This window comes from Elgaria multicarinata, chromosome 13, assembly GCF_023053635.1.
Source record: "Elgaria multicarinata webbii isolate HBS135686 ecotype San Diego chromosome 13, rElgMul1.1.pri, whole genome shotgun sequence".
Taxonomy (NCBI): domain Eukaryota; kingdom Metazoa; phylum Chordata; class Lepidosauria; order Squamata; family Anguidae; genus Elgaria; species Elgaria multicarinata.
Window position 1 is genome coordinate 8,093,512 of NC_086183.1, and position 21,947 is coordinate 8,115,458.

Genomic DNA, 21,947 nt, shown 5'->3' on the forward strand with positions numbered 1-21,947 from the left:
TAGCAAGATAGAGGCTGAAAAGGGAGAGGAAGCAGTTACCAGGTTTTTATTTAAAGAATGGTTTTGAAAGGAGGCAGGGAGTGGAGAGCTTTGTTGGCACCATTAGACATCACTGACAGGCGCTGGGTTGGATGCACCTGCATTAGTGCCTCTGCTATTACACTGCTTACTTGATCCGTTGGAGGAGCTGTCTGAATTGTCCCCAAATCCAGCCTTTTACCCATGGTAACCAAATGTATTGTAAAAGATACATCCAGTGACAGCAGCAGGGCTGACCTGTTTTTTTGGGAGGTGGTGGCATCAGGAACTCCTCCTCCTCCTATATACTGTAGACAGTGCCTTAGGCGACTGAGTGGATTCAATCTGAATGGTCCTTCCTGTTAACAGGAGATCAGTATTCAATGCAAACCTAGCAGGGCTGCCTGTTACTATACCCATCGCTCCTTCAGCAGGGTTAGAAGCCAGGTGTTACAGTCCGTTCATCCTCCACCTTTGTTAATACTGTTGTCTTCAGATGTACATGATCTGGCATATAAACAAAGATATTCGATAAGGACTGCCATCAGCGTAAAAGAGCTTGGATCCTGTTGGATCTTCCTCCTGTAAGAAAAGGCAAGGAGGTGGTCTTGGAACCTATAGTTGCCAGCGATTAACTTCTAGAATAGAAAGTGCCAGGACTCAGGACTCCCTCCATCTTATTTAGGGTGGAGCTGGTTGTGATTATACAGTGGGCAGGTTCACACAAGCTGCCTAATTAGCATAATTATCCTTGCCGAGCGTGGGTTGTTGTGATGTCTGAACCCGGCTTTACAAACCACCCAGCAACCCTAGAACAAGCCATGACTTTCTGGGTGGTTTGTAAACCACCCCAGCCATCCACCTTTGCCAGGTTCGGATGTCACAACCTACACCTGGTGAGGATAATTATGCTAATTAGGCGGCTCGCAACCAGCACGCACAGGTAGGGAAAATAAAGCACCATGGCTTATTTTCCCTCTGTGATTGTGCGAAGCCGGTCAGAATCATTAAAAAAAAATGGACACAGCTGTTCTTGAGACAATGGGCCAGTTCGCATGATCACAGAAGGGGAAATAAGCAATGGTAGCTTATTGCCCGCTCTGCACATGCCAGGGGCAGCGGAGGATTAAGAATGTAAGAAGAGCCCTGCTGGATCAGACCAAAAGCTCCATCAGATGGGGGGAAATCACACTTGCCTACCGTCGCTTCTCCACCCCTGCTTTTGTTGCTCGATACTTTCTCTTCCTCTGAGGGAGAGAAAAGAGGAAGTAAAGAAGTCGATGTGGCCCATTCAGGGTCCATCTTTACCGCACCACTTCTCCTGCACACAGCAGGAGATAACGTCAACTTCTGTCTTTAAAAATAATGCAGACTTACCGGGGGCTGTTTTTGTCGCGTGAAGAACCCTAGAAAGGGCAGGAGGCAGACAACGTCGTGAGAGTGACCCACAAAAATCCATGAGTGCCCAGCAACGAGCGTGCAATAAAACGCTCATCTGATGACACCCCAAGAGTCTCTAGCTAGTCCAGCCCTCTGTTCACACAGTAGCCAACCAGCTGTTGACCAGGGACCCACAAGCAGGACACGGTGCAACGGCACCGTCCCACCCACCCATGTTCCCCAGCAACCGGTGTATATAGGCTTAGAGTAATTATCCTTGGCAACACGGCTTGTTGTGTCATGTGAACCCAGCCAGGGTGACTGGTTGCTGTGGGTAACAAGCAACCCAGAACCCATGGGCTGTTTGGGGTTTATTTCCCCCTCTGTGATCATGTAAACCTGGTCAGTTATTCCCACAAAGGCCACTAGGTGCTGCTAATGGGGCTTAATATGTGCAGAGGTTCATTAAGGCTCTTTCCTGGAATGACAGGAAGAAGACAGTGACTTCAGCTGATCCTGTGCAATTGCCTTTTCTTTAAGCCAGGGTTGGGCAACTCGTGGCCTTCCAGATATTCTGACCATCAGCTCCCATCAGCCTTAGCTACTATAGCCATTGGTGAGGGAGCATGGGAGTTGTAGGCCAAAACATCTAGAGGGGCACGCGTTGCCTATCTCCGCAGAAAGCACTCAAAGCGTTTCATAAATAGTGCCTCAGTAATCTTTACAGCAATCCTGTAACATAGTTTAGTATCTTGTCTAAGGCCACCTAGTGAGTTCAGGTCTCAGGTAAGTTTGAACCACAGACATCATAACAACAACCATTTATATAGGACTTTCAAATGGTTCATATATATTACTTTATCCTTACACCAACCCTGTAAGGTAGGATAAGAATATCCTACGTTGCAGGTGGGGGCAGGGAAGAGCTGAGTCTGAGAGAGAACGTCTTGCGTTAAGGCCACCTAGCGAGTGCATGGCAGAGGTGAGATTTGAACTATAAGATTCACTATCTCTTAGCTACTCTGCTACAACGGAGTAGGATGAATTCCCAGAGAAGCAGCCATCTGTGTTGCAGTGAAAACCAGAGTCCTGTGGCACTTTAAAGACTAATAAATTTATCATTGCATAAACTTCCATAAACTAGAGTCTGCTTCATCAAATGCGTGATGAGGTTGATAGACGCAACCGTGTGTATATACGTTCTTGCCCACTGAGGATAACACTTCATGTCTCTGATGAAGTAGCCTCCAGTCCGCATACGCTTATGCTGTATTATATTTCAAGGTGCCATAAGACTCCTTTCTGTTTTTAATAGGGTGGTAACTTCCTAGGGTGGTTGTCATAGTCCTTTTGTCATTGCAGAACCTCGAGTGAATCAGCCCCCTGTGGCCGTTGTATCACCCCAGTTCCTAGAGATCTCACTGCCAACCACCTCTACTGTCATTGATGGCAGCCGTAAGTACCTAATGCAATTGGTGCAATCTGCTTCCGCGAACACTTCCGGAAAGTCACTTAGAAGAGGCAGAGAAAGACAGTCTGTGAAGGAACGTGGTTCGTGCATCATTTGCATCAGTTCAAATCATACATCATATTTCGGTCCATTCTTGGGCTTGCTCAGCCTTGCTACCTACCAGCCTCCACTGCCAAATGCATTACTTAACCCAGTATTTTATAGTTGAGGGGTTTAAATTGCTTTCTCAAACAAAGCTTAAACTTTGCTTTTGAATTTCCAGAGCTGCACTTTAATGTCACATTGACAGATTTTCATGAAGAGGGTCTTGTGCATGCTCAAATGTAAACCATGCTTGTTGTTTTCAAGTGCAGGAGAGGCTGTGGTTCAACTTTGCACTATAGTAATGACTGGAAATGGTGAGGATAAGATGCCTCTCCAGCAACTGGCAGGAGTTCTTCTCCAGGACCTCAGGCTCAGAGGTCTTCCCAAGTCACGCTATGGAGTTACCGTTAGCTGGAGAAACCTGGAATTGAACCCGAGACTTACCCTACCCTGTACCTGTTTGCATTCTCTTCCCCTCCTTATTGTTTTACTATGATTTTATTAGATTGTAAGCCTATGCGGCAGAGTCTTGCTATTTACTGTTTTACTCTGTACAGCACCATGTACATTGATGGTGCTATATAAATTAATAATAATAATAATAATAATAATAATAATAATAATAATAATAATAATAATCTGTACAAAGCATGGACTATGCCAGTGTGCTGTTGCTCATCCCTAAATAAAACCATCAGTCACATTTTGGGGGGCAATAGTTCTATTATTATCATCATCATCATTATCATTCATCATCATCACCATTTCTATACTGACCCATAGCCGAAGCTCTCTGGGCAGTTTACAAAATATTAAATTTTAAAAGCTGTTTCCCATACTACATTCCACATTAACTGTAACTTTGCAATTTAAAAATGCAATGAGCCTTTGTTGCCTGTGAAAGTGGAATTACAATCTCAAAACAGTTTTAAATAGGGTTTAATACCTCTTAAATATATTAGGAAGGTGACTTTTAAAAAACAAACAAACCAAAATTTCCCTTGTAACGGTTTGTTTTCATTGAATCAGAAAGTACTGATGATGACAAAATAGTCAGCTACCACTGGGAAGAACTGAAGGGCCCTCTTCGGGAGGAGAAGGTCTCTGCAGACACCGCTATCCTGAAACTGACCAACTTGGTACCGGGAAATTACACATTCAGGTAAGAAACCTTTTGGGGGGGTCATACTTCCGGTTCAGATGTTTAAGTTCAAAACATAATGTTAATCTAGATTACACAAACTAAATCATTAAATTGGTCCTCGTAGCAGCACAGAGCCAATTCACCCGTTATATCTTTTAGCTCATTTTCTTTAGCTTACATACGTGTTCTGCTCATGTGAACAGATAACATATCAGGTGGCAATTCACAGAAGAAGCTGGCAGAATTCTTTGCTATCTTTCAGCTATGTTTTGCAGCTCTCCTAACCACAGAAACTGTTGCTGTATTCATAAAATTGTCAGCTCCCATCTTAAACTGTTTTATGTGACTAGACGGCACACGTAAACTGGGGGGGGGGGGGGGAAATAGAGGAATAAATGTACCATGGATTAGCCCTAATTTTTCTTCTCTAAACCTCCCTTTCCACCCCAGCCACTTGCCAAGCTACATCATTTTAAAAAGAAGATTTGGCATAACATACCTATTAAACTGCGCCATGAATATCTCAAATAGATTACTGGAAGGGGATAAAAGGTTCAGGAACAAATTGATTTTTCTAACACACTAAAATGAAAATGAGCAAATTTGGTGTGGATATCTTTAGGTGCGTTTCTTTTACAAAAGCTTCAAGATTGCTAGAGAAGAGTTCCCCTGTAATAGTTCAATTTTCTTTGGATTTAGCATCTGTTTAACAGTCACAGAAAAAGAATGATTCTGAGCGCATTTGCTTTGTAGTAGAAATATTCAAAGGGGTGAAAAAGGAAACTATACTACTAAATTCCTGGAGGCGAAGGCTATCAATGGCTAATAGCCCTGCTGGTTGTGTGCTATCTCCAGTATTCGAGACAGTAAGCCTGTGTGCACCAGTTGCTGGGGAACATGGGCGGGAGGGTGCTGTTGCACCATGTCCTGCTTGTTCATCCCTGGCCGATGGCTGGTTGGCCACTGTGTGGACAGAGTGCTGGACTAGATGGACCCTTGGTCTGATCCAGCAGGGCTCTTCTTATGTTCTTATCATTAGAGGTGTCAGCATTAAGCCAGTGTTAGTAAAGAGTTCCCCCCCCCCCCCAGTATACTCAATGTCATCATCCATGATTAAACTACATTGTGTTCTCCATTTTGGTGATGGTGGGAAAACCGGTATAATGCTTCATAGGTTCTCTCCCACTCTAAAGAGTTGTTTTCAATGTTGCTTTGCCAATTACCTTAAATAATTAACTACTTGCACAGCTCCTATTATAGGGGTCTTCCTAAAGAGAGGGTAAGTAGAGCAAATGATGTACAAAATCCTGGTTTTGCACAGATTTCTTGACTTTTATTTTTAAGAATGCCTCGGGCCTTGGATCATGCATTTTATTATCTCAATTGTGAGTCTCTCCATTCATGCTCCTTTTTAAATGCTTAAAGTTGTTTAGGAAACTGTTTCTTTAATGCTTTTTGATAGCCTTTTAAAATGCTATTTTGATTTTGGCAGTCGATACTAGCTTCAGAACAAACTGTTTATAATTACTAGCAGTTCTTATAAATCAGGCTACCCACAAATTTGCATTGTTGCTGCAGCTTGCAGGCTCCATGTGGGTGTAATTTAACAAGAGCAATTCCAAAAGACTCCCTCGAAAGCACGCAAGACTCATTTGCACAGACTCATTGCTCACACTAGGTGGTTTGCAAAGAGCATTAAACTGCTTGAACTGTAACTGGTGTCATCTTTCCCTCCCACCTAGCAAAGTATTGCTAGGATATTCCTGCGTATTGGACATATCAGCAGCAACGGGAGGAAGTGGAAAGGACTTCCTGAAGAAATTCCTGAAGTTGCAAAGCTGCCAAACGGAATCTGACCATTAGTCCATCTAGCTCTGTAATCTGATTTTCATTTATTTATTTTTCAAAACATTTATAGGCCACTTCATTGGACAAAGTTCACTCAAGGCAGCAAACAAAAACATAAATATAAAACTGTAATAATTCTATTTAAAAACAAAAACAAAACCCCACCTTAAATTAAAAAAATACAGAAAGACAACAATACATTAAATTATAATTCAGCCAATACAAAACAGTTTCCAAAGCAATAAGCAGCTGCATGTCCAATAAAAACACAGCGAAAGATGCTTGGGAAAGGTAGGTAGGTTTTTAACACCATTTTGAATACCAGGACTGGATGTACAAGCCAACTGTACATCCCTTGAGGGAGGGAGCGCAATAGAGTAGGAGTCACTACTGAGAAAGCGATGTGTCTAGTGCCTGCCTGCCTGATGGAATTTAAAGGCAGGCCACAAGCAGTGCTGATCTCAAGGCACGGGTAGGTTCATAGGGGTGTAATTTGGCTACAGATAATTTGGCCTCAAACTGTTTAGGGCATTTAAAGCTCAAACCAGCATTTTGATCTGGGTCCAGAAACGCACTGGTACCCAGTGCAATTGCAACAGATTATATCCTATTTCGGCAGCAATTGTTTTACTCCTGCCACAGTGCCAAATTCAGCAGGTGCTGCACTTAAGGCCAGAGGGGGCACATGTTGCCCACCCACCCTGCAGAGCTTGGGGACTTCTTGAGACCCACGGTTTACAAAGCATGTGCTCTACCACTGAACCAGGGTCCTTCCTTGTTAGAGAGGAGCTTCCCCCTGAGGGGTTAAGATCGACCTCTGCTGATTCAACTCTAAGCTTTCCCCTTGCCTGAGGACTTGGCAGGCAGCTCCAGCCTACCTTTCCCCACCTGTGAATGGAAGTGAATGACTTCAGAGTTACTCCATGGAAGAGTGTGTCATGTGGATGGGCAGTTAACAGTGGTGCCCCAGGAAGCATTGATGCTTTACTAAAGCACCGCTTGTCATGCTGTATGTTTAAGGCAATGTTTTACCCTGCAAGGCCGGAGGGCTGCTGGCAGTTCCCAATCACCTCATGTGCAGCTCTCCACCTCTCTCATTCGTAGAATCATAGAATTCTGGAGTTGGAAGGGGCCACAAGGATCATCTAGTGACCAGCCTTTCTCAACCTGGGGCGCTCCAGATGTGTTGGACTACAACTCCCAGAATGCCCCAGCCAGCTCTGCTGGCTGGGGCATTCTGGGAGATGCAGTCCAACACATCTGGAGTGCCCCAGGTTGAGAACCACTGATCTAGTCCAACTCTCTGCAATATTCAGGGAAACCAATTAAAGCATCCATGAGAGTGGCTCCATTTAGAAAAATAGTGAAGATCGCTGGTTTAAGGCAAACGAAAGGAAGTACATAACAGACAGTCATCCCATGGAACTCATGGCCACAGGATGTTGTGATATAAATAGTTCTGTGGGAGGATTTCCATCATGGACAAGTATATTAGGAGTTACTGAATATGAATGCCAGAAACATGACACAACTTTTCAGAGGTGGAATAGGCCTGGCTTCAAGAATAGCAGGGGACAGATACAGTCATCCTGTTTTGTGCATCCACCTAAGGTATCTGGCTGGCTATGGCAATAGACTGAGTGTTGAATTAGGTAGACTATCGGTCTGGCCCTGTCCTCTTACTCCTTTGCTCTTTGCTAAGAAAGAGCTGATTAACCCCTGCAAGCTCATCATGGAGTGACTGGCGCGTGTGAATGGGCGGTCTCAATATAACACCGCAGATAGAGCTTTCAGATCACTTGCTTTTCATTGGAGTTGCTTCACACGTTCAGCCAGCAATCATCCAATGTAGCAAAATCACATGATGCTTATTCATGTGCCACAAAAGGTTCTCCTGGGTTGCAAGCGCGCTCATAGGTTCCTGTGGTCTGCATGTGTTTACTCAAGAGTACCGAGCAAAGGTGCGGGGTGGATGTGGGGAAAATGAGGTGCCCAAAAATATGAAAAAGAAAGATACCTGGGAAAGCCAAAGGAGAACATGCACAAACATTAAACAATGTTGGCAATCTTTGAATTGTACGATGTTCTTACTGTATATATACAAAATCAATGTTCTGTCAAATGCAGGTTGTATTTATTGGTGACTGAATTCTCAACCCAGCTGAGAGAGCAAGAATTCAGTTTTGCATAGGCTTTGTCTGTGACACTGTCTGGCACTGGCATCTTTATTTTCTTGTTATACATGCAGATGTGTTTGAATACAGTTTATATGGGCATGGTATATTTGTTCAAAATGTGTCACATTTTTAAAAAATGTGTATCCTTTCCTAGGTTTTCCAGATATCCATCTTTGTTTCCTCCAATTTCAGCCATGACTTTGTTCCCCTAGGCCCAGGGGACAAGACAATCTACCCTTCAGACGTCGAGCCTAGTTGAGACCCAGTCATTGTGTCCCATTGAGCCTCCGTTTCAGTCCTGATCCTTCATATTCTTGTTTCGCTTTCCTTCTGTAGTCTCACTGTGGTGGACTCGGATGGTGCCAGCAACTCTACCACCGCTACCCTGACGGTGAACAAAGCAGTGGATTACCCACCTGTGGCGAACGCAGGTCCTAACCAAGTGATCACACTGCCCCAAAACTCTATCACCCTCTATGGGAACCAGAGCACAGATGACCATGGCATCGTCAGCTACGAATGGTCCCTCAGTCCCAAGAGCAAAGGGAAGGTGGTAGAGATGCAGGTAAGGCCTTTGGACGTCCCAGTTATGCCCAATCTGAGTGGAGCCAATGTATTTCCACACCATGTTTCCAATTACACATAGGTCACGTTCATGTAAAGAAATTCTAATCCCTGTAAACATCTGTTTCACAACTATGTTCAGTGTTTCATTATCTAATTAATGTTTTAAAAATACGAATATATGCTCAAACCTCACACAGCTAATAATGTTGTGAGGTTGCGCCCTGCTGTCACATTTGGTAGTCAGGCTTACTGTATTCATTTAGGTACATTTCTGTGCGACACTTATTAAGAGTAATGGATCACCCATATTATCCTTCTAGCCTGTTTCTGCCTGCTATACTAATCTAATTTCCCAAGAATGTGTTAAATTTGACATTTTTAAATATGTTAATACGTTTTTTAGCATGTAATCAGTGTCTTCTATTGTTCTTTTGCTTTTCACAATACCCTTGGGAAGTAAAGAAGATGGAGAATCCCCCATGGCATCTTTATTGCAGCATGCACTGACCTGGTTTGGGTGACATGACAACCCATGTGGGTTAATTAGCCCTTGAACGACCACGGCGCATGCCATCTGCCGTTACGAATGTGCAACTCCCAGCTGGGGGTTACTGCGGCTTGTCGTGTCGTCCGAACCTGGCCAAGGAGGGTTACTCGTGGGTTAAACAACCCTCAAATAACCCTCCCTGGCTGGGTTTAGACGACATAGCAACCCCATTTGGCAGTTGCGTATTGATAATGGCAGATGGCACGCGCCACGGTCCCTCGAGGATTAACTAGCCCAAGATTGGCTGCCTTGTCGTCCACGCTGGCCCATTGTCTGTAAGCAAAGCCTGAGTTCATCTACTGCAAATAAGCTTTCACAAAAGCTCACGCTGCAGTTTGCCAGCTTGTGTTTGAGGTGCTAGAAGACACTTTTTTGATCATCTCTGCAACAACACTTTTTTGATCCTCTGTGCTCCTCTAGGAAGCGTGAAATAAGTTAACCTTTTCCCCCATCAGCCACTGAAGAGCTGAAGCCAGGAAGCAGTGACATGCTAAGGAACCCTTCCCCAACCTGGTGCCTTCCAGATCTATTGAACTACAACTCCCATCTTTCCCAGACAGCATGGCCAACGGGGCTGAGGAACCAAGTTGAGGAACCAAGTCTGGGAGAGAATCCTGAGGAAATTCTAAACTGGAGCAAAGTAGTCATCTTTTTTGAAGAGTTGAATGTAGCTTGTGCCCCCATCCAGCTCTCTCCTCTGGCAACAAGGTTTCTGTATTGTGTTAAAAACTTGCTAGACCTATTTGACCAGAAGTGACAGTGGGACAAAATGCACGTGAGGGAGGGAAAGAGTGGCCGCTTTCCACTTTCTTAAAGACACTTGACTGTGTTCACCCTTTCAATTGTTATGGAGAATTTTAAAAACGAAACAGGTTTGGCCTCTGTGGTTTTCACATTGTCAAAATACACTTTCCCCCCCTCCCTCAGTACTTCCTTGAGGGTTGATTTTCTTTTTCTTCCATCTTTCTGGCTACTCCCACCCTCTTTAACCCCTTGGCCTCTTCCTAGCTATTTGTTCATAAGAGATACATGTTCTTGGTTAAATCCCACATCTTCACTGCCACTGACATATCTGCTTGTGTTCTTTGTAGCAGTATTAGTATTTTCTCCTTCTTTTTTACTCAAGCAATTAACAAAACATAACGCAACACAAGATCAGATACAGCTGAATCACAACAAATTGCTATTAAAAAAAGCACAGCAACTTAAAAATCCAGTAAAATACATGACCAAATCAAACTCCTATAAAAGTCCACTTAAATTTGCATATTGAGGATATTTCTATTACCAAATGTTTTCAAGAAAAAGGTCTTAAAGTGCTTTACATCGTACAAGGTGGCTTACAAACATGTTACAATAAGATTTATTTATTTACTAACTATATATATCTGCTTCGCATGTGAAAGAAATTCTGAAGCAGTTTACAAAAGAATAAAAACAAACAAAACAGAAGAGATCACACACACACACACACACACACACACACACACGTATGCACACACACACAATGGTATCACGAGGTCCAAAGATAGCTCGTGGCTGGGGGGGAAACCAAGGCAAACGGATACGTTTTCAAAAAAATCCCTAAAACACACCAACGTTGAGGCCTGGGGTACCTCAGAGGAGAGATCAATTCGACAGAGTGGGCGCTACGGCCAAGAAGGCCCGTGTCTGCGTCGACACCAAATAGAAATCTGTCTGTTAATTCATTTGCTATCTCCACAGGGGCCAGTTTTTGCATTTAGATCTTCCACCCTCTAAGGCTTCATCTATACCATGCAGGATATTGCACTATGAAAGCGGTATATAAAAGGCAGGAGCCACACTACTGCTTTATAGCGGTATTGAAGTGCACTGGCAACCGTTGGGGCCCACTCACACATCCCATAGAACGCTTTCATGCCTCTATATCCTGCTTGGTGTGGTTCCTGCCTTTTACATTCCGCTTTCATAGTGCAATACCCTGCTTGGTGTAGATGAGGCCTAAGAAAGGCACAGACTCCCTCACCTTAAGCATGATTATCTATGCAGGTTCTGGCTGTCTTGGAGAGTTGTCTCTCCCTAGAAGAAACAACCATCCCCACCCCCTGATCATGGGTGGATCAGCTAATGTCCAAGGCAGTTGGACCGGGCTGCTCTTGTTCTCAGGAAGCTCTTCCCTCAGACAACTGATTTGGTTGCCTTCCTTCTCACTATCAGATGATGATGATGATGATGATGATGATGATATCCCGCCTTTTTTCCTCCAAGGAACTCAAGGCAGCATACATAATCCTCTCCATTTTATCCTCACAACAACCACCCTGTGAGGTAGGTTGGGCTGAGAGTCCATGACTGGCCCAAAGTCCCCCAGTGGGTTTCCATGGCCAAGTGGGGACTAGAACCCGGATCTCACGACTCCCAGTCCGACACTCTAGCCGCTACACCACACCGGTTCTCAGTTGCAGTTCTGGCTGTCTTAGCCTCAGCATTGCAGAAGAGCTCAGCTGCTCCTGTTGTCACACAGTTCTTCACTCAAGAGAGCTGAGTCAATGAAATTGACTGAAGCAGGGGGGTGGGGGGAGCTGCCAGCCCATAGGGTGGATCCGGCCTGTGTCTCATCCTCACCTGGCTCACGGCCCCTCCTCAGTCATGCTTCAGCTTCCCTGCCGCCCAGACCTGCCCAACGGCTTCCGGCGTTTCTTTCCCTGCCCTCCCTGCCAGAAGGATGAAGAGTGGGGCGCCTTGAAACAGCAGCATAGATTTCTCAAGCATCTCATTATCCTAACGTTTCAGTGTTCAAGATTCTTGTTACTAAACTCAGAAGTAATTTCCACTGTGTTCAAGAGAGCTTACTTCCAGAATTGCAGCCTTAAAATGTGAGATGAGCCTCCAGGGACATGGCCAATTGCTAAGGAAAATACGAGGAGAAACTGAGATAAAGAATGGAGATGATTTTTCTTTTCTTTCTCGTATTGGATAAGATTATCGTCCACTTTGACCTGGCATATCAATTCAAGACCTTTAGGGCACAATCCTATGCATGTTTAGACAGCAAAAAGCCCTCAACTCCCGGCATGCCCCAGCCAGCATGGGAGTTGTAGGACTTTTTGCTGTCTAACTTGCACAGCGTTGGGCCTTTAGTTGCTGGGTAATATTGTAACGAACCGGGCACGCCTCACACCTTTTCTTTTCCCTCTTTGCAAATGGGAACTTAAATTCTTGCAACGTGCTGTTTTCAAAGGGAGTGAGGACCTCGACTCTGCAGCTCTCTGCGATGCATGAAGACGACTACACTTACCAGCTGACGGTGACGGATTCTGCGGGCCACCAGTCCACTGCTGAAGTCACTGTGATTGTCCAACCTGGTACGTTTTAAGAGGCGGTCTTTTGTGTATAAAAACCTGGATTTTGCAAGAGGATGATAAAAGCTTCTTAGTCACAGAACTGCTGAGGCAGGGTTGATATCTCTGGACTGAAAGTAGGGTTTTTAAAAAGCAATGTGTGAACTTGGTGTGGAGGGCAGCTCAAGGGGCATGATCCAGCCAAGAGTATGTAGTTTTAAGCCTCATTGATTTCAGCCAGTGAAGCTGATGGGACTTAAAAGCATTAATCTTTGGTTATGACCTTGATTTTTGGGGTACCCTATTTTTCCCAAAGAGCAGTGCCGGTCTCTCCCTCCTCCTCGCACTCCCCCCTGAACTGTTGATATATCACAAAATAGCTTTTGAAATGCCCTCAAGTTTTAAAAGCAGCTGGCTGCACAGCACAGAGAACTGCTGGTCGAGGGGCCAGGGTGGGGTGGGGGGGACGGAGGAAGCCCCACTGGAGAGCAGAAAGAGAGACAGAGAGAGTTCTCTCGATTGTGCGCTTGGATCCTTGAGGGGAATCGCTGATTTGCACGGCTCCATGGAAACGCCAGCCCGATTTCTGAGTTCCCTGAATGCCATCCATTCTGTGAGGAGACAGTGGCCTGGTGTCAGGCTCATCCAGAATGGAAGATTCTGCTTGTTGAGGGCGAGGAAAGACGTCAGAGTTGCCAAATCTGAACTCTGGTTCGGTTTGGGAGATCAGGAGCAGTCTGCAGATCTACTCCCCCGCCCTGCCTCAACCAACTTTCCTGCTTAACCAGGATTCTGGTTATGGGATGCATAACAAGCGAGTGGCCAATTCCAGAGTAACCAAATAGTGTGGAAGCATCTTTGAAGTTTATGAAGGGTCCCTAGCTCTGAGGGTAGAGCGCATCCCTTGCATGGAGAACAGACTTTCTCATCTTAGTGCCCTCCACATGGTTTGGACTTCAGCTCCCAGCATTCCTGACTGCTGGCCATGCTGACTGGGGCTGATAGGAGTTGAAATCCAAACATCTCGAGGGTACCAGGTTGGTGGAGGCTGATCTAGAACGTCCTAATTCAGTTTGCAGCCTCTGTGGTTAAAGCATCTTGAGTAGCGGAGCAAAGCAAGACCCCTGCATGAGACTATTTAGAGCTGTTGACAGTCAGCATGGGCATCACTGAGCTGGGGACAGTGGTGGTGAGGGGGCGGGGGACAGACACCAGTGGCCTGCTGCTAAAAGTCTGCTTCATTTGCATCTCTTCTTCTTTGTGCCTCTCCATGTAAACACCCTGTTCTGTTCTACAATCCATTCCCTCTCTCACTTTCTGACCTTTTGCTCAGAAAACAATAAGCCTCCCAAGGCAGATGCTGGTCCAGACAAAGAACTGACTCTGCCTGTGGACAGCACCACTCTGGATGGCAGCAAGAGCTCAGATGACCAGAAGATCGCCTCCTTTCTTTGGGAAAAAACACGGTGCGTCTCTCTCTCTCTCTCTCTCTCTTTCTCTGGCATATATATGCGCTCACACATGAAACAGAAAAACTAGATTCAGTCCCCCTTCCCTCCCCTAACATAGACTTGCATGTTCAATATTATGCAGGACTGGCTCAGCCTAATAAGGCAGTACAGATGGCTGCCTAGGAGAATACACTTCTAGGAGCTCCGTACTAATCAGGAAAATCTCTGATTGAAATACATCCCCTTCCCCACCCTGTTGGTCTTATGTGTGGGAGAAATTGTGCCTCCACCCCAGTTTGCCCGATGGCACCCCAGTTTCTCTATATTCCATGCAACTGAATGGAGCAAAAGTCTGTTGTTTTCATTCCATTTCCAGGGAGAAGGGTCTCAGTGGGGTGGGGGTGGGGATCCCTGAGAGGGAAACCCTGTTCTTGCCCTGCTGTATACAAGGAGATAGAGGGAAGAGTAAAACTGCTGTTGGGTTAGAGCACGCAGTAGCTTGAGCTGGCCCTCTCCTGGGGCGTCTGGGAGTCTAGCGCCTTGCAAAGGCATCTAGGGAAATATCCTCCACCCCATCCCCCTTTTTTTTCCTGCGTCAAGCATTCGTGTCGCGTGCCACCTCATTCTTTTGGGTTTTCGGCCAGGGGCCCAGATGGCGTGAAGCTGGAGAATGCCAACAGCAGCGTGGCCACAGTCACTGGGCTGGAGGTCGGGACGTACGAATTCACGCTGACTGTCAAAGATGAGCGGAACTTACAAAGCCAGAGCTCCGTTAACGTCATTGTCAAGGAAGGTGGGTAGCTGGAAAGCTCAGAAGCAATGTGGTGGCCCTCGGCTAAGGGGGCGGGGTGGGGGCTCTGCCAAGGAAGATCGTCCGCTTGGGGCAACCCCTCTGCTGTGACCCAGGAGACGGAGTGGCATCAGGGATAATCTGAATGGTGGACTACCACTGGGGAGTTCTGGGCTCAGCTTCCCACTCAGCCCCAAAGCTCCCTGGGTGGCGTTGAGCTAATTGCTACATCTCAGCCTAACCTGCTCCACCCCACGAGGTGGTTGGGAGAACATAACTGGATAAATAAAAGCATTTCATACTTTTAAATATTGTATTGTATTTTATATTTTTAATGTTTGTATTGTTGTCTTTTAATTGTTGTAATCCACCCAGAGAGCATTGGATTATTATTATTATTATTATTATTATTATTATTATTATTATTATTATTATTATTATATTAATATTTTTCTCGCTCATGGCGTTTTTTCTAGACAGACATGACAGGCATTGCCAAGTCATGCTGTCTTTTACAGATGCAGGAATTCCCTGACAATTGAGCATGTTTTAGTATGACTGCTTTCTGGATGTTGGTGTGGGTGTATTTTGGTAGGTCCAGTTTCTGAAGGTTTTCTCTATAGTTTTTTGGTGTGATGGCAGTTACTGATGTGACTTACGGAATAATTGTGAGCTTTTCCTATTGCCATAGTTTTTTGACTTCCATGGCCAATGGTGTATATTTTTCTCTCTTTTCCTCTTGCTTTTGAACAACATTTTTGTCATTTGGCATTGCTATGTCAATGAGATATGTATTTTTTGTTTTTTGTCTATGACAGTTATGTCTGGTTGGTTGCAAGGTATTGTTTTGTCCATACGAATTGTTCTGTCCCAGTATATTTTATGATCTGCATTTTACAGGATTGTTTTGGGTGAGTATGTATAGTATGGTGTAGGTTGTTTGATAAGGTTGAATTTGATGGCCAGTTGTTGGTGAATTATTTTGCAGCTGTATTGTGTCTGCCCGTATAGTCCATTCCTGCCAGAATTTTACATCCTCCTGTTACATGGTATATTGTTTCTTGGAATTAATGGCATTTCCTACATGTTGTTACATTGTTATCTTTTATGATGTATTTTTGGTAGTTCTTGGTTGCTATAACTTGATCCTGTATACCTATTAGGAATCCTTCTGATTCTGGAAATAGCTCACCCTTCCTGAGCCATTCATACGATCGTTCTTTATTTATTTGTGGGTTCTGTATTATGTTGTACTGCTTCCCATGGAGTGCTTTTTGTGTCTATTTTTCTTCTTTCTCTGTGAGTGAGAGTGGTCGTGTTTGGTCTTCGTTTTGTAGTGCTAGGTTGAGTGGGGTGTAGTTTTGATCTGCTTTTACTATGGCTTATGGATGGGGGTGTTTTTAGTGTGGAAGAAGAGTGATTTTATCTGTTCAGCATGGATTGTGTTAATGTCCAGCAGGCCTCTTCCTCCTTCTTTCCTGCTGATTGTTATTCTTTCAATGTTTGAGTTGGGATGGAGCATGTGGTGTTTTGTGACTTCGGTGCGATTGAGTCTGTTTATTTCTTCGAGTTCAGTGTTTGAGCAGTGTATGATTCCAAATGAGTATGTGATTATGGGTATTGCGTAGGTGTTGATGGCTTTGAAAATGTTTTTACAGTTGAGTTTGGATTTTAGGATTTGTGATAGGCGAGTTTTATATTGCATTCTTAGTTGAGTTTTTACTGGGGGGTGATTGATTTTCGTGTTTTGTTGGAATCCTAAGCATTTGTATGTTTCATTTCCTTCCATGTTATCTAGTATTTTGTTATTTGGTGTTCCTGCTGTTTCTTCTTCTTTCCAGTTTCCTCTTTCTATGTGTAGCATTTTGCATTTTCCTATCCCGAATTCCATTTTCATGTCTGTGGTCAATTCTTCAGTGATTCGCAGGAGGCCTTTTATGTGTGTCATCATCATCATCATTGTCACCACCACCATTTACTATATCCTGAGCTGCTTGGAGGAAGGGCAGGATACAGTTACGATAAATAATTAAGAGAACATTACCCTTGCTTTCTGTTTTCAATCAGATCTGGATTCTAGCAGCACCCAAACCATGCTCCTGCCTGTCTTCAAGCCACCAGATCTAAGCATTTCTTCTGGGGCTTTTTCTGAAAAAATAAGGTTCAAAACTGCAATTCATTTTTCTCTTAAGATGCCTTTTTAAACTCTTGAAGCTTGAATAGCATAAAATAAAGCTAAATTCATTTGAGAAGTCAATCATTTAAAGAGAAGTTCTATAATAGCAATGGAACTCTACCTTCAAGATGAGGGCAGCTGATCATAATTGCCTGTCATTATTGCAATTCATTATTCCTGCATCACTTTTCAGTATTCAAAATGTTTTCCGATTGCTCTCTTGGTGAAACTCACAACAACCGTGTGGGGTACACTAGGCCAGCTGTATTGTTAGTCACCCTCCTAGGGTAAGCAGCACTCATGACATCCAGACTGGGGCTCCAAGTGAACTTCTCCAGCCCATGCTCCTCTTCTCCCAGACTTTAAGCTGCAGGAATTCTGAATCACTTTGAGCCTATATGCTACACTGGTGAAGGTGGGTAGATGGATTAGTTAGGGTGACCATATGAAAAGGAGGACAGGGCTCTTGTATCTTTAAAGTTGTATAGAAAAGGGAATTTCAGCGAGTGTCATTTGAATGCATGTAGCGCCTGGTGAAATTTCATCTTCATCGTAACAGTTAAAGGTGCAGGAGCCCTGCCCTCTTGACCAGATACAAAAGAGAGGAGGACTCCTGCAGCTTTAACTGTTTTGATGAAGAAGGAATTTTACCAGGTGCTACATGTATACAAGTGACACCCGCTGAAAATTCCTTTTCTCTACAACTGTTAAGGATACAGGAGCCCTGTCCTCCTTTTCATAGGGTCACCCTAGATTAGTGGGAAGTAGGTTTTCATTAACCGGGCTTGCATGATCAGGCGCACCTATCGTATGCCGGGGGATTAGCTTAATTACCCTTGACAGCACAGCTTGCCACGTTGTGCAACCTGTCGATGGTGGTTTGTTGCCGTGGGTAACAAGCCACCCACAACCCATGGACAGTTGTAGGGTTCTCTGTGGCTTGTTTCCCTGTTGCTGGCATCCAGCAAGCAAGGAATTTTGCTAACGCTTGTGACAGCCTTTTGCTTTTACTTCCATTTCGCTTTTACTACTTTGGCTTTTTTGCATTCTGAACCTCCAACCTCTATCCTCCCTTTTTTCTGCTCAGAGATAAATAAGCCACCCGTGGCAAAGATTGCTGGGAATGTCGTCATCACCCTTCCTACAAACACGGCAGAGCTCGATGGGTCGAGATCTACAGATGACAAGGGAATCGTCACCTTCCTCTGGACGCGGGATGAGAGCAGCCCTGCAGCTGGGGTGAGTCATCTCAACACTGAAACTAGGTTTCCGGCCATGTTTACATCCGTGTCAGCGCCTCGTCCAAATTCAGCAAACCCAGGGAAATGCTGCATGAGTTGCTGCCAAGGAGTTAACAACAGTACAGTGTATCGATCAATTTTTGTTCTCTTTGGTTTTGGGGGGCCTGGAAAATCTTTGTAAAACCAGTTGCCCAGAGGAGCTCACCGGAACCATTTAACGGGAGCTAAATTCCCAAGGGGAAACCATGTTAGCTTATTACAGCAAACAAAAGAGTGGCTACTAGATCCTCCATACCTCTGAAATATATCTGGTTGGCACTATATTTTTAAAGCTGTTTATCCATCATTTGTGTTCCTTTGAACTGTCCTTCATTTTTTTTTTTATTTCACTATGCCTGCGATTGTGCCTAATGATGGTTGTGTTTTGTTTTGTTTTAAAAAAGCAAACTTCTGAATGTTGCCACTCATTCTAAAGTTCAGATGCCGAGAACTATGATGGTAACAATGCTCTGAAAGTCACACATTCCTGCAGAGTCCTGGTTAAAAAAGGCCACCTAGAAAGAGAGAGCTTCTCTCACTTTCCTGGGCCCCTGCCTTTAGGTGGCTGGCTAGAAGTCTTGGAGGGCACCCTAGCCTGCTCCTAGCTCCCCTCTGCACGGAGGAGTCTGGGACCTCTTGTGAATGGGTGTGTGGTGTGTGCTTCAGGAAACATCGACGCTGTTGCTGCGGCTGTGCGGCAGCAACAGCGGATGCTGAAACTGCAGCGGATGCTAAAACATGCCATTGGATTGCACAGGACTGAAAGGTGTGCCACTCACCCTTGTATATTTTTACTAAATACAGGAGGTGCTAAATAATTCGGACCACCATCCGGTGCTTTTCCTTTCCAATCTGGTGGAGGGAACATACAAGTTTCATCTGAAAGTGACTGATGCCAAAGGAGAGGGTGACATGGCCAGGGCCACAGTGGAAGTAAAACCTGGTGAGTTCCTCCTCCATCCCCCCTCGTGTGGCTCTCATACTCCTCTGAGAAAAGGGTTAGTAAATTAAAATATAGTATACAGTATAATTATGATACGCATTCCAAACATAGAACTTCTTCAGTGTCCCAAGGACTTTTCGGACAGTGTCTTGGTAATACATATAACAGCTAGGCCAAAATTGCCGACGTGGGGCTGAGCTAAAGGTAGAGCGTGCCTTCTCTAAGGCCATCCAGTGACTTCATGGGTGAGGTGAAGTTTGAATCGGGGACTGCCCAACTCACGCTCACGGCCACTACATTGCACCAGCCTTCCTGAGAACATGGCAAGGTGTGACCAGTCCTGTGCGTGTTAACTCAGAAACAAATCCTGTTATTAAATGTGCAGCATACTGACCAAAGAATACTGGGTCCCCCTCGTGGTCTCAGAGATCGCCCTTTTTGTTACATCTGTTTGATACTTGGCTCTGTTTACATGAGTAGGAACCTCGCCGGTAATTAGCTGCAGTAATCGTTGTGGTGATAACGTGGAAAAGAATTTATAGCACTGGTGAGAGGGGCAGTCCCATTGACCCCTTTTTCTTAACCAGGGTATGGTGTTAAGGACAATGTTTCCTGAGCTGTGGTTTGCAGGAGAGCAATTAAGAAGGGATGAACAAGAGAATGAGAGAGAGAGAGAAAGAGAGAGACATGGAATGGCAAAAAGAACTGGGGAAAAGGGCAAGAGGGAAGGAGTCAGCTCAGCATGGGATTACAAAACAGTCTCGCTGCCAGGAGCCCCCTGGAGCTTCTGTCCCTGGAGATTTTCCAAAGACTGGATCTTCCTGGGATGCTCTGCACAACCCGTCTATTTGGGCCGGCTTCTGTTCTAACCCGGATGCAAGGATTCATGCAGCATATTCATTTCCTCATCTTCCTATTGGGATTTGAATTGTGACCCACCCTGGGGATGGGGCAAGCTGAAATTCCAAAATCAGCCACAGTGCGTGATCGCGGTGGCACGTGCAGGTGAACGTTCCAGCTCCTACCTCTCTGCATTCTTCCCAGATCCAAGGAAGAACAACCTCGTGGAGATGATCCTCGATGTGAACGTCAGCCAGCTGACAGAACGGCAGAAGGGCATGTTCATCCGTCAGATAGGTGTCCTGCTGGGGGTCTTGGATTCAGACATCACTGTGCAGAAAATCCAGCCTTACACGGAGCAGAGGTAGGAGGCCGTGGAGGGGATCTTTAACTGTCCATTTCTAAGACAGTTAACTGAGTTGCGTCGCTGGAGACACCAGCTGCAATGCGCTTATTTAAAAAAACAGATGGGAAAACAATACAACACAATGCTCCCTTTTGATTCTTATGCTGGGCAAAGATACATACCACTGCGGTATAATGGCTAAAGTGTTGGACTGGGAGTCGGGAGATCCGGGTTCTAGTCCCCACTTGGCCATGGAAGCCCACTGGGTGACTTTGGGCCCATCACAGACTCTCAGCCCAACCTACCTCACAGGGTTGTTGTTGTTGTGAGGATAAAATGGAGAGGAGGAGGATTATGTATGCCGCCTTGGGTTCCTTGGAGGACAAAAAAGGCGGAATATAAATGAAATAAATAGATGTGGGTTGAGTTCTTTATTTAAGACGGGTATATTTCATGGGCAGGCATGTGTACCACAAATATTCACATCTGCACCTGGGAAAAAGTGCTCACTGAGGGATAATGAGAATTGCTGGATGTGTACAAAGTTTCAGCAGCAAAGTCCACTATGAGGTTGTACTCAGTGTGTTTTAGACGATGACGCTCCAGGGAAACCTGTTCTTCCAGCTTGCGGCGGAGTTAGATTTGCACAGTAATGACTAGCTGGCTTTTGTGTTGGTCATCAAGCTGCCGCCGCTCCTTCATGGGTTTTAAGTATTTTTAAGTATTGTTAAACATGAAGAAAAAGAAGCACCAGACAAACGTTTGAGCAAATGACAATGTAGGTGTTTGAAAACCAAAAACCAAAAGAAAGTAGACCAGCCTTCCTCAACCCAAAGCCCTCCAGAGGTATTGGACTGCAATTCCCATTATTCCCAGTTTAGGATTTATGGGAGTTGCAGTCCAGCATATCTGGAGGGCACCAGGTTGGGAAAGGCTGAATTAGTCTATTTGAATGTTTTAAAGATTTTTTTATTTGTAATTCAAACAAACAAAACAAAAGGGAGGAAAAAACTACAAACATTAATACCAAGAACATAAGAAAAATCAGTATAAAAGCAAATCCAATTGCCATAATTGTTCACAACACTGTTGATTGACTGGGGGCGGTTTGTTTCAAGGATGCATAAGTGGATCATATGTCTAAATAAACATCCAGTCGAAATTTACGACTGTAAGGTGTGCGTTCAAATGCAGCAATATCAGTAAGATCTCCAGTGCACTGACGAAAAGGTGGTGGGCGTTTTCCTCTCCCTCCTTGGAGCATGTGACATTGCCAGCATCTAGCTGAGGTAGCCAGCTTTTTCTTAGCCAGCCTCTGAGGTGTCCCCCCGCATTCATTTCAGAGCCTGTGATGTGTATCCTTTGAAAGAATAAAGGTGGTGGTGGGGGCATGTACCTCACAACCAAAAAGCCCGCACCCCACTCCTACTCACAGATATATCTGTTTTCAGCCTTAAAGGCTAGGATCGCACTCTGTGTGCACGCGTTGGTCTTTTTTCCTTTCCCCCCCTGAATCGCTTTTCCAGAAATTTGGGTTGTCAGCTCTGCCTGACCTGCGAACC

The 21,947-nt window shown here is 44.8% G+C and overlaps 1 protein-coding gene across 1 annotated transcript in view; it reads left to right on the forward strand.

Annotated features, from left to right (window-relative positions):
- Nucleotides 1–21,947, forward strand: part of KIAA0319L (KIAA0319 like) — a 71,824-nt gene that overhangs the window by 39,003 nt on the left and 10,874 nt on the right. Inside the window, exons 8-16 of the mRNA XM_063140810.1 lie at nucleotides 2,761–2,853; nucleotides 3,983–4,115; nucleotides 8,459–8,687; nucleotides 12,460–12,583; nucleotides 13,893–14,025; nucleotides 14,655–14,803; nucleotides 18,064–18,215; nucleotides 19,061–19,199; nucleotides 20,244–20,403. Of these exons, the coding sequence (XP_062996880.1) occupies nucleotides 2,761–2,853; nucleotides 3,983–4,115; nucleotides 8,459–8,687; nucleotides 12,460–12,583; nucleotides 13,893–14,025; nucleotides 14,655–14,803; nucleotides 18,064–18,215; nucleotides 19,061–19,199; nucleotides 20,244–20,403 (1,312 nt within the window). The remainder of the gene's footprint in view (nucleotides 1–2,760; nucleotides 2,854–3,982; nucleotides 4,116–8,458; nucleotides 8,688–12,459; nucleotides 12,584–13,892; nucleotides 14,026–14,654; nucleotides 14,804–18,063; nucleotides 18,216–19,060; nucleotides 19,200–20,243; nucleotides 20,404–21,947) is intronic.